General features: G+C 47.4%; 1 protein-coding gene across 12 annotated transcripts in view; it reads left to right on the top strand.

The window, feature by feature from the left end:
- LOC107375556 (sorbin and SH3 domain-containing protein 1) overlaps nucleotides 1-13,005 on the top strand; it is a 99,971-nt gene that overhangs the window by 41,676 nt on the left and 45,290 nt on the right. For 9 of the 12 annotated variants that reach the window (XM_054749905.2, XM_015944136.3, XM_070542172.1 and 6 more), the window contains 2 exons: nucleotides 1,050-1,167; nucleotides 7,073-7,156. In XM_054749905.2, the coding sequence (XP_054605880.1) occupies nucleotides 1,050-1,167; nucleotides 7,073-7,156 (202 nt within the window). The remainder of the gene's footprint in view (nucleotides 1-1,049; nucleotides 1,168-7,072; nucleotides 7,157-13,005) is intronic. The other 3 variants (XM_070542171.1, XM_070542174.1, XM_070542173.1) reach the window with 3 other exon arrangements.

The following is a 13,005-nucleotide window of genomic DNA, read 5'->3' as shown; positions in this document are numbered from 1 at the left end:
CTGAATTTTCAGACCATTCACCAGAACTTCCTCGAGACAAACGGGGATTCCCTCCCCGTGGCCTTCCGGAATATTCTTTTGTCCTCTTTGTGCCTGTCAGCTGGACAGAGAGACCCTCATCGGGTCTGTCACTCCAGCTCAACAGCTCAGGTGTGATGACTCACCTTCAGTCCACACCTAGCACACGAGTCCATTGGCAGAACACTCTAACTCAGATCGCGAAGGCCAATGACATCACTCCAGGTACGGCCTAGATAGGCAACTTGGAGAATTATGGAATCTTCACACCGTAGTCTTCCAGGACGACATTTAGAGACTCTCGGAGTTCTGGGATAATCTGATCGACTGTTAATGAGTACGAACACCAGACGGAACTGAGGCTTCGCCCGGCTCTAAGAGTGTCCACCCACCTTCCAGGTGTTTCAGTTCCAGAGTCTGGATTGGCATCGGGATAATCCCAACTAAATCGAGCTGATATTGTTTACCATCACAGCAGCTACAGCTCGTTTCCTACAACACCCTCAGCTACTCCGCCCGCAGGTGGTGGGCCCACGTGGAGGCGGTGTCCTTTCAGGCTCGGCCAAGCCGCAGGAGCCCAGGCTTAGCCACCAAGGACTTTCCAACAAGCTCAGGTTGCAACGACAGACCCGACTAGGAGATGACGCCCCAGACCGGATGATGGAGGTTAAATAAACCCTTCGACCACAACAAGGGGGCTGAGATGATGGGGACACATAAATAGCAGCAGTAGTAAAAGCGGATGATCAGCACAGGACGGGCCTTCCTGGATGGGTTTGTGCTCCGGTGAGGGTAAATAAATGACCATTTATGTTTACTAATGTAAAGTTTACCTTGTGTGTCTGTTAGCCTGAACCGCGAATCCAAGTTTCTGTTGTGTCACTGTTGGAGGAGGAGACCGCTGAATCACGTTTTATCTAAATAAATAAATAAATAATCTCTGCCTTATGCTGGTTGCCATGGAGACCACTCAATAAGGATGGGCTGTCTTCCATCCCGCACCACACCCCTCCCCGATGTCTGGCTCTTAGCAGGAACGAGTGGGAGCCCCCGGATAAAAAGGTAGACACCAGGAAGTATCGCGCCGAGCCCAGGAGCATCTTTGAGTATGAGCCGGGGAAGTCGTCCGTGCTGAAGCTGGAGAGAACGGTAGGCCAGGCATTTTCCTGTTTTTCCCTCCCTCTCTGTCTGAGTGTCGTGTGAGCTGTCCCCCTCTGCACCCATCGTCCACCCCCTCCCATCCAGCCTGGCGGCTGCACTAACAGCTCAGGGGGTGACGCGTGTAACCACCACATTCCCAAAGGGTGTCCCGTTACAGGGAAAGACAAGCCTGTTTGGAAGTAAGCGGGGGAGTATCAATTTATCATAGCCGTTGTCTTCCTCTCTTTAGTATGAGGTGAAAGGGCTCAGTTTGCTAGGTGCAGCCTTCAGCTCAGACAGGAGGCATGGGTCTAGTGGGTTACTCCATCCAACTTTCATCTCCTGATCAAGTAGTTTTGAATAAAACCTACAATCCACTCACGGAGGCACCTTTTTTCTGCATTTAAATATAAAAAAGCTCAGATTTTTATTCATTGCTCTGAGTAGAAACCAGTTATGTAATCACCTCTGGTTTGATGCCCAGTCAGATCAAGCCGGTAGGTTGTTTTCTGGTCCTGGTGCCAAACGGTGTACTCATTAGTGTCCTCACGGGGACCCTGGGGCCTCAGTGAAATAATCAACTCAGCTATTTTTCAATTACAAGCTCAGCGCCACTTCTGCCTCCATTCATCTCACGTTGGGACGCTCTTAAAAGTTATTTCTTTAAAACGTGCAGAACAGCATGTAGAAATAGGATGGGGAGTGATCGTGCATTTACTGAAGTGGATCGGGTTTGTTGCAGTAAAACTTCTGTGTCGGATGCATTTTTTAGACCAGAGTCTGATCTAAAGACACACACATTCATGGTGTTTTATGAAAAATCCAATTGCAACAAAAAAAAAAAAAAAGAAAAACTAATAAAAAATTATGTTTTTGTCCCGTTTATCTACATGGAGGGGGTGAGGCTTAAAGCTTGTACTGCAGCCAGCCACAAGGGGGTGCTTGTTTGGTTTTATAATAATTATTTCTATTGATGATTTTAACTCATTCGCTGCCAGCCGTTTCCTGATCGGTAAAGCTCTCGCTGCAAGCGTTTCTCACCATTTTTACTGGGTTTTTTAAGAATCACAGAACGTTGCGCGCTAGCATGATGTCAACGCCAAAACAACCAAAACAAAGAGGAGACTCACCTCTTACATCAGGAAGAATCTGCGCGTTTCGAGCGTTTTCCATTCTTTCATAATCCGTTGTTGAATTGTGATCGGCAGAAGTTTTTCCGGTTCGCGCCTCACTTCTGTCACAGCAGCGGCCCAAAATGATCTCCTAACACATGGATGTTCTGCTTCCTGATCACGTGACGTGTGACGCATACGGATGAAGATCGAGTTTAGAGCTGAGATGTTAGTTCTCACGGTGCGGGGGCTCGTCCGACACCCACACAGTAGAAAAATGGAAATGACGACTTTAGTCGTCATTGGCAGTGAATAAGTTATATTTTTCCGTCTCCATCCATCCATCCAACCATTCCATCTATTTTCATCCGCTTATCCGGAGTCGGGTCGCGGGGACAGTAGCCTAAGGCGAGAGGCCCAGACTTCCTTCTCCCCAGCCACTTGGGCCAGCTCCTCCGGGGAATCCCAAGGCGTTCCCTGGCCAGGTGAGAGACATAGTCCCTCCACCGTGTCCTGGGTCTACCTTTAAGTCTCCTCCCGGTTGGAAGTGCCCGGAAAACCTCACCAGGGAGGCGTCCAGGAGGCATCCTGACCAGATGCCCGAGCCACCTCATTTGGCTCCTCTCAATGTGGAGGAGCAGTGGGTCTACTCCGAGCCCCTCCCGAATGACCGAGATTCTCACCCTATCTCTAAGGGAGAGCCCAGCCACTTTTCGGAGAAAACTCATTTCGACCGCTTGTATCCGTGATCTCGTTCTTTCGGCCACTACCCAAAGCTCATGACCATAGGTGAGGGTAGGAACGTAGATCAACCGGTAAATCGAGAGCTTCGCCTTCTGACTCAGCTCTCTCTTCACCACCACAGACCGGTACAACGCCCGCATCACTGCAGATGCAGCACCAATCCTCCTATTTATCTCACGCTCCAGTTTTCCCTCACTCGTGAACAAGACCCCGAGATACTTAAACTCCTCCACTTGGGGCAGGACCTCATCCCTGACCCGGAGAAGGAATTCTACGCTTTTCCGAATCAAGACCATGGTCTCAGATTTAGAGGAGTTGATTCTCATCCCAGCTGCTTCACACTCGGCTGCGAACCGCTCCAGCAAAAGCTGAAGATCACGTTCTGATGAAGCCAACAGGACCACATGATCTGCAAAAAGCAGAGACCTGATCCTCAGGCCACCAAAACAGATGCCCTCCACACCTTGGCTGTGCCTAGAAATCCTGTCCATAAAGGTTATGAACAGAATCGGTGACAAAGGGCAGTCTTGGCAGAGTCCAACTCTCACTGGGAACGAGCCCGACTTACTGCCGGCAATGCGGACCAAGCTCTGACACCGGTCATACAGGGACCTAACAGCCCGTATCAGAGGGCCTGGTACCCCATACTCCCGGAGTACCCCCCACAGGGCCCCCCGAGGGACGCGGTCAAACGCCTTCTCCAAATCCACAAAACACATGTAGACTGGTTGGGCAAATTCCCACGCATCCTCCAGGATCCCTCTAAGGGTATAGAGCTGGTCCAGTGTTCCACGGCCAGGACAAAAACCACATTGCTCCTCTTGAATCTGAGGTTCAACAATCCGACGGACCCTCCTCTCCAGAACCCCTGAATAGACCTAACCAGGTAGGCTTAGGAGTGTGATCCCCCTGTAGTTGGAACACCACCCTGGTCTGCCAGTCCAGTGGGACTGCCCCTGATGTCCACGCGAAATTGCAGAGCCGTGTCAGCCAACACAGCCCCACAACATCCAGAGCCTTAAGGAACTCTGGGCGGATCTCATCCACCCCTGGAGCCTTGCCACAGAGGAGCTTTTTAACCACCTCAGAGACCTCAGCACCAGAGTTTTGAGAGGCCAACCCAAAGTCCCCAGACTCTGCTTCCTCACTGGAAGACGTGTCGGTGGGATTGAGGAGGCCTTCGAAGTATTCTGCCCACCGATCCAAAACGTCCTGAGTAGAGGTCAGCAGCACACCGTCCCCACTATAGATAGTCTTGGGACTCTTTCTTCAGCTTGACAGCATCCCTAACCGCCGGTGTCCTCCAGCGGGTTCGGGGGTTACCACCACGACGGGCACCGACGATCCTGCGACCACAGCTCCAGTCGGCCGCCTCAACAATGGAGGCACGAAACAGGGTCCATTCAGACTCAATGTCCCCCGCCTCCCCCGGAACATTTTGGAAGTTTACTCTAAGGTGGGAATTGAAGCTCCTTCTGACAGGAGACTCTGCCAGACGTTCCCAGCAGATCCTCGTGATACATTTGGGCCTGCCTGGTCTGGCCAGCATCCTCCCCCACCATCTGAGCCAACTCACCACCAGGTAGTGGTCAGTTGACAGCTCCGCCCTCTCTTCACCCGAGTGTCCAAGACATGCGGCAGCAGGTCAGATGAAACAACAACAAAGTCGATCAGTGAGCTGCGGCCTAAGGTATCCTGGTGCCAAGAGCACATATGGACACCTTTATGTCTGAACATGGTGTTCATTATGGACAATCCATGACTGGCACAGAAGTCCAATAACAAAACACCACTCGAATTCAGATCAGGGGGGCCGTTCCTCCCAACCACACCTCTCCAGGTCTCACTGTCATTGCCCACGTGAGCGTTAAAGTCCCCCAGCAGAACGAGGGAGTCACCAGAAGGAGCGCTTTCCAGCACCCCTCCAAGGTCTCCAAAAAGGGTGGGTAGTCTGAACTGTAGTTTGGTGCATTAGCACAGACCACAGTCAGAACCCGTCCCCCCACACGTAGGCGGAGGGAGGCTACCCTTTCATTCACTGGGGTAAACCCCACCGTACAGGCACCAGGATGGGGGGCAACTAGTATGCCCACCCCCGCTCAGTGGGAGCAACTCCAGAGTGGTAGAAAGTCCAACCCCTCTCAGGGAAACTGGTTCCAGAGCCAGAGCCATGCGTTGAGGTGAGTCCGACTATATCTAGTCGGAACCTCTCAACCTCACACACCAACTCAGGCTCCTTCACCACCAGAGAGGTGACACTCCATGTGCCAAGAGCCAGATTCTGTAGCCGAGGATCAGACCGCCAAGGTCCCCGCCCTCGACTACCACCCGTCACACATTGCACCCGACCCCTTTGGCCCCTCCCACGAGTGTTGAGCCCATGGGAAGGGGCACCCACGTTTCCTCTTCGGGCTGTGCCCGGCCGGGCTCCATGGGTGAAAGCCCGGCCACCAGGCGCTCGCCAAAGTGCCCCACCTCCAGGCCTGGCTCCAGAGGGGGGCCCCGGTGACCCACGTCCAGGTGAGGGAACACGGTTTCCATTTATATAATTCATCATAAGAGGTCTTCCCTCTCCTTGCTTTGAATTTAAATGGGAAAATGTTTCTTTTCTGATGTTTGTGAAATGTGTCATAATCAGATGGAATGAATTTTTATTCTTTAAAGATCTCATTCACTCATTTTTATTCATGAATATGAATGAATGCTCTCGTGCTTCTGTTTCAGGGGTAAAGGTTTGTAGGGAGGGTGGCAGGTTTACAAGGCTTACTCATCAATATTCATGACATGCAAACATCTCCCCTCTGATTGGCTAACAGCAATGTGACTGCTGTGCTGCTTTCACTCGCCTAACGCTACTTACCGAGAGCTGCTCTGCTCTGGCGGTCCCAAGCCGAGGTAGGCGGGGCCATGATCACTCACTTTCCCTCCCTTCTCACCAGGGGCGGATTTAGGACTGAAGAAGATCCGGGGCTTAACACACGCGCGCACACACACGTGACACGCACTAGTCAACATCATATATATAAATCTTGTACCACATAATTTTTAATCTGAAGCTACATATTAAGCATATTCAGGGCAGAGTATTGTTCCTGTTAGTGTTTAGTGTGAGATGATAGTAAATATTCCCTTTCTTTCTCCAACAACTAGTAAGCTAACTTTAGGCAAACCAGCAGCACAACAATTATTTTCAAATAAGACTCACAAACCTGAGTCAACACCAGTCTCATCAAAGCTGGGGTTCTGTCGCAGTACTTTTGGTCTAAAAAACGTCCTTATGTCCATCTTCACTCATGCGTTTCAAGCAGAGAGTGTAGAAGAAGCCAGCTGCTGAACGGCTTCTTCTTCAGTGGTGGAGGCTCAGGCAGGCTGTACACAAACTACTGCCAGCTGCGCCCTCTCTGTTGGACTTTGGTTCTGCATGTTACTTCCACGATTTAGATCCGGGGCTTAACAGGAAAGATCCGGGGCTTCAGCCCAAGTAGCCGGGCCTAACGCCGCCCCTGCTTCTCACCGTCAGCATTAAAACTCAGCGTGAGCGATCACGTGTGTTACACGGTCCCTCTGCGAATGAGACCTTTAAGATATGAAGCTAAGCACAAAGACTGGAATCGTCCGACACAGACAATCAGCTCTTGCTTGGCACGGAGCGGTGGCTTCCTGGGGTTTCCCAGTTTGCTCCTTGGCAACCTAAAGGTGAAAAGGAAACAGATGGGAGATGAAATAGTAACTGCTGTGCTGGAGAGGTGCAGCCGAGCAGATCTGGTTTCCGTTGGACTGTTTCAGGCTTCCTGTCTCACCTGTGTCTCAGTCTTTTTGCTAAGCTTCGTTTAGCAGCTGCTCTCTTTTCTCAGCTTAACCTTTGCATGAAAGGGGAATGTTTTTCCTTGTTCTGCACTTTTACACAAAAGGTCTGAGAAACACAATCCATCTCTCTTTCCACAGACACTGTGTATTGTTTGGTGGAAACGTTGCCTCTCTACAGTTTTATGTCTATGCTGTTCTGTCTGAACTGTCTTCTCTTTGTCTTTCTCCTCCCCCTGTCGCCATGCCCCTAGACTCAGGATGTAAGTCCAGAAGATGTAGATTTAGAGAATGAGCCTTGGTATAAATTCTTTTCAGAGATGGAGTTTGACAAAGCGGTAAGTGGTCGCTGTCTTCATGCCGACATTTATTGCATGTCCTAACATCCATGTTGAAATGATGTCTAAACCGCTGTGTGTCTGTGAGGATGCCCTGAGTTACTCCCTCCCACCTTCACTTTGAACCTGCTGGTGAGAACGCGGCCCGACGATACCTGATCCCCTTTAACCATCCTACAGTCTCACGTTTCTATAAGCCGTACTGTGAGAAAGTCGTGAACAATCCCACAGTTCGCTAAATTTTGCTCCAATAATCCAGACTTCCAAACAATCTGCAGCAAAAAGTGGAAAGGCGTTTGAGACCAAACTTCCAGATTGTAATCCTTCTGTTGAATCTGAAAGGTTGTTTTGCTTCGACAGAACTCGCGTTTACGTCTTTGATGATGTAAAACAACGGACTTTATGAGATTTCCTGCAGCAGAATCACGTCACCAACATCCGACAGTGATAGCAGTCTGACAAGCGTTGACATTAATGCTCTTATTATTAGATTCAGACTCTAAAATGAGGGGAAGGGGACGGTCGTAGAAGCGCTCAGGGCTGATTTCTCCTGATGATTTCTGACGCTGATGTCTGTCATCAGTCTTTCTCCTCTTGTTGTTCTTTGCCTTCTTTGATTTTTACTGCAACCTGCTGCTTTCTGTTCCTTATATTTTGTCCAGTTTGTGTACATGATGATTCCCAGAAGAATGCTGCTTTTTCTTTTGTTTTCCAGGTCATTGGCCTCTGGACCTTGAACTACTCAAACAGAAACCTCATATTAAATATATTAAATCAAAATTAGCCAACAATAATCAGTGTTGAACCGAACAAAGCATGTCTTAAATCAAAAATCACTTTGTATTCTTTATTGTGCATTAATTTTACCATATTTAAGTTACTGTGTGGAGGTATGGGGCAACACTTACTAAAGTTCAACACAATGGGTGTGTTATTTTATTTTATTCCATTTAAAAAAAAATTTAATTAGTTCAAAATAAAAAAGTTATTAAACTTAAATACTAATTTCACAAAAAACGGTTTTTACTTGTTCTTTTTAAAATATGATCAGTCACTCTGAGTTTAACAGGCAGGATAAACGTGAAAATTGTCTTCTACTGCTGTTTCCTGCTTTAGTCACCGAGAACAGACAAGGAAACGCTCCGTTTAGAAAATCCCGACAGATCTACGTCACACTGTCACTAAACATTCATGGACTCGCCCATCTTGACTCACGACAGGGAACGCTGTTGTTGGTTTAGCGTCTCAGCTAGTGGAAGCAAACTGTTAGCATTAGCAACTCCACCACACAGCAGAACTCCTCCAAGCGTGTGTTATTTGTGGAGATAAAACGTCAACGTTGCAGCGCAAACGGAGTCAGTGGTAGAGTCGTGTTGCTGTTAGCCAATCAGAAGAGAGACGTCTGACAATCCAGATCCTGTCGTCTTCTGCTCACTTCTAGTTCCCGAAACAGGAGTGTCAGAGCTCTTTTCCCACAGAGATCGACTCACAAGGTGTTTGTTTCTAGAGACCACTGTACATAGGTTTAAAAATGAGTGAAATGTGTCTTTAAGGGATGAACCAGTGTTGTTAAAAGGTGGTTTTAAAAATGAAAGACTTGCAGGATCGTGCAGGCAACAACAAAAGGAGAAGGAGGTCTGACGGAAACAAATGTCATCAGAGTCTAAAATCCTCTGGAGAACTAAAGGCAGCCTGATGGTCTTTTTCCCAGCCGTGAACAAATCTACCGCCTTCCCCGTTTCCGGGTTTTAGAGTCTAAATCTAATAATAGGAGCTTGTCGGGCTGCTATCTTTGTCTGACGTGGTTCTGCTGCAGCAACAACTCATCAGTCTGTTGTCTTTTAGATCCTCCGATAAAAACGTAAGCATAGCAAAAGCCACGGAGCATGACGGAGCTCTGTCGATGCAAAGCAACCTGGGAAAAAAACTCCTTCTTTTAGTCGAATGTTTGAAAAAGACTGAAGGTAAAGGTAAAATATCCCTGTAGCACCACCAAGGTGATTCCCAATCACGTACTGGCTGAAAACACGACGCGTTCCTGACAGGTGAACTTCGTTTTCTACTCTTAAAAAAACCTTCAGATCTGCTGTAGATTGTTATTTTTATAACCAACACTTCTCTTAGTCCTCCACTGGCCCCACTTCTAACATATTTTAAGGTAGCGCTCTAAAATCTGTGTCACGATTGAGCACAAAGACAAAATAAAGCATAAAAAAGCTGAATAAATCCAAACAAAACCCAACAAGATCTCAGAGGGTGGTTTCAGACCTTTCAGAGTTCTGTGTTGAGAGTCAGAAGATGGATTTTGTCTCCAGCGGTGTTTAAAATAACCACCTGAGTTCTATTTTCACCCTCCTCAAAAAGAGTCTCTCAGCTCTTCATGCGTGCCTGTGATAGGATGCTGTCAGCAGTCCTGATCTGGGGCCTGTGCATTTTATTTTGAAGGGTTGAGAATTACCTAAGAATAATTCTGGATAAATACAGTGGGGCAAAAAAGTATTTAGTCAGCCACCGATTGTGCAAGTTCTCCCACTTAAAATGATGACAGAGGTCAGTAATTTACATCATAGGTACACTTCAACTGTGAGAGACAGAATGTGAAAAAAAATCCATGAATTCACATGGCAGGATTTTTAAAGAATTTATTTGTAAATCAGGGTGGAAAATAAGTATTTGGTCAATAACAAAAATTCAACTCAATACTTTGTAACATAACCTTTGTTGGCAATAACAGAGGTCAAACAATTATTATAGGTCTTTACCAGGTTTGCACACACAGTAGCTGGTATTTTGGCCCATTCCTCCATGCAGATCTTCTCGAGAGCTGTGATGTTTTGGGGCTGTCGCCGAGCAACACGGACTTTCAACTCCCTCCACAGATTTTCTATGGGGTTGAGGTCTGGAGACTGGCTAGGCCACTCCAGGACTTTCAAATGCTTCTTACGGAGCCACTCCTTTGTTGCCCGGGCGGTGTGTTTGGGATCATTGTCGTGTTGGAAGACCCAGCCACATTTCATCTTCAAAGCTCTCACTGATGGAAGGAGGTTTTGGCTCAGAATCTCACGATACATGGCCCCATTCATTCTGTCCTTAACACGGATCAGTCGTCCTGTCCCCTTAGCAGAAAAACAGCCCCAAAGCATGATGTTCCCACCCCCATGCTTCACAGTAGGTATGGTGTTCTTGGGATGCAACTCAGTAATCTTCTTCCTCCAAACACGACGAGTTGAGTTTATACCAAAAAGTTCTACTTTGGTTTCATCTGACCACATGACATTCTCCCAATCCTCTGCTGTATCATCCATGTGCTCTCTGGCAAACTTCAGACGGGCCTGGACATGCACTGGCTTCAGCAGCGGAACACGTCTGGCACTGCAGGATTTGATTCCCTGCCGTTGTAGTGTGTTACTGATGGTGACCTTTGTTACTGTGGTCCCAGCTCTCCTGCAGGTCATTCACCAGGTCCCCCCGTGTGGTTCTGAGATTCTTGCTCACCGTTCTCATGATCATTTAGACTCCACGGGATGAGATCTTGCGTGGAGCCCCAGATCGAGGGAGATTATCAGTGGTCTTGTATGTCTTCCATTTTCTGATAATTGCTCCCACAGTTGATTTTTTCACACCAAGCTGCTTGCCTATTGTAGTTTCACTCTTCCCAGTCTGGTGCAGGTCTACAATTCTTTTCCTGGTGTCCTTCGAAAGCTCTTTGGTCTTGGCCATAGTGGAGTTTGGAGTCTGACTGTTTGAGGCTGTGGACAGGTGTCTTTTATACAGATAATGAGTTCAAACAGGTGCCATTAAAATGGGTAACAAGTGGAGGACAGAAAAGCTTCTTAAAGAAGACGTTACAGGTCTGTGAGAGCCAGAGATTTTCCTTGTTCGAAGTGACCAAATACTTATTTTCCACCCTGATTTACAAATAAATTCTTTAAAAATCCTGCCATGTGAATTCATGGATTTTTTTTTTCACATTTTGTCTCTCACAGTTGAAGTGTACCTATGATGAAAATTACTGACCTCTGTCATCATTTTAAGTGGGAGAACTTGCACAATCGGTGGCTGACTAAATACTTTTTTGCCCCACTGTATGAGCCCCGGTGCACTAAAAAAATCAGTTTTTGTCTTTGAAAGAGGATCTCTCCTTCCCTTCTCAATCGTTGCCGTACTCCTGCTCTTTATTTGACACCTGGTGAGACCATTTGGTCTTTCTGACTTTGTGTCTCCAGCCGACTAAAATGCTTCACAGTCCCGTCTCACTTGTAGAGGCTGCAGCCCATCCAGGCGGTAGAATAATCCCGTGCACTTGACATGATAACAGCGATCCGTCTGGTTATACCGGCTAAAATATCCACAACATTACGCAGCGTTGTGACAGACCCATGCCGCAGGCCGTGGTTGACACCAGGCATGTGTGACAGCTGCCCACAAACAGATGTGGATTCTCCCCCGCTCCGTGAGTCAGAGCAAACCCGCCGATCATACGGGATGGCGTCATGGCTGCAGGATTACGTCACCATGCAGCTTCTGCCAGAAGCTCCTGCAAGAGTCGCATGGATAAAAGTGTGTGGGGAGGGTTTGGTTTGGAGTTTCGTGGCAGCCTGGATGCTTTCCAGATGAGTTTGGCTTGGTGACTGGCTCCTCCTGGTTAATGTCAGAGTCACTTCTGAAGCTGCACCTGGTATGTGCAGTATCTGACCTTAAGGCTCAGCCAGACGCTGTGGCTCATTGGAGATTGAGATATCAGTGGTCACTTTAGCAGAGAGGAGATATTAAGCAAAGTCTGTAAAAATCTCTGGAATATCTCCATGGATACTCAAAAAATCCTGCTCAACTCCTCCTACTAAATCCTTTGAATACAGAAATGTCTTTGATAATTAAAAAATGCTAGCAGTATTTACCGTCAATCTCTGGAAACATCCGTTGAAATGTATTTGGTTAAAATGTAAGGCTTTGTAACATATAACCGTAAAAATCAGGTCTAAAATACGTGAGAGCGGGTCTAAGTCTCTGGGCGACGCCATATTAGATGCCTTCTACGGGAGCCTGTGAGGACAACTGATCTGCAACAAGCGGTTGCAAAATTCTCACCTTTCATCAATGTTGTTTTACACGTTTACCTTTTCATTCGCTGCCAGTAATGAAAGGGAGTCCGGTGGGCTTGTTGTTTTACTGGAGGTTCGATCTGACGTAGTACACGTTGCAAATTGTGCTCTCAAGGATTTTTGACCCTAATGGCCATCTGCTGGTAAGGTCTTACTTGAGCACAAAAATACCGCTTGCTTTGAGTGATTCAAGTCCCGCCCCCTAACACCAGAGAAAGTACACACCGCCACTTTAAGATGAATGGAAACCACTCGGTGTTTTTTGTTTCACTGGGCTGAGACTAACACAGTCTCACTCCCAGCGTGTCAAAAACAAACGCTTGGTCAGCCATTCTCCGCGTCAGACCCCTGACTCCAAAAGTGCCCTTTTTTGTCACTAATGTACGAAATTGTACCTCACCCTAACCTTATCCTCTTGTATTTTTTATTTATTTTGTTGTTATCTAACCTCCCCCTCACCCCTATCCTAACCTTAACCATGTTGCTAGCTAACGCTGGTGACAGAAACGTAGAGAAAAATTCTGCAAATTTTGATTTAGGCTATTTTATGTGTAGTTGGGTCATGATGTAGCCTGCCAAGCCGACCTGTGTATGTGAACAGGTACAGTAGGCACGAAAACCACGTCAAATTTTCCCTCTTCGTTATATTGCAGCCATTTTCTAAAATCAATTAAATTCATCTTTTTCCTCATTAACGTACACACAGCACCCCATGTTGATGGAAAAACACAGAATTTCTAGAAATTT

Source organism: Nothobranchius furzeri, chromosome 12 (assembly GCF_043380555.1).
Source record: "Nothobranchius furzeri strain GRZ-AD chromosome 12, NfurGRZ-RIMD1, whole genome shotgun sequence".
In the NCBI taxonomy this organism is placed as follows: Eukaryota; Metazoa; Chordata; class Actinopteri; order Cyprinodontiformes; family Nothobranchiidae; genus Nothobranchius; species Nothobranchius furzeri.
Note: the sequence above shows the minus strand (reverse complement) of the source record. Positions and strands in the feature narration are given on the sequence as shown.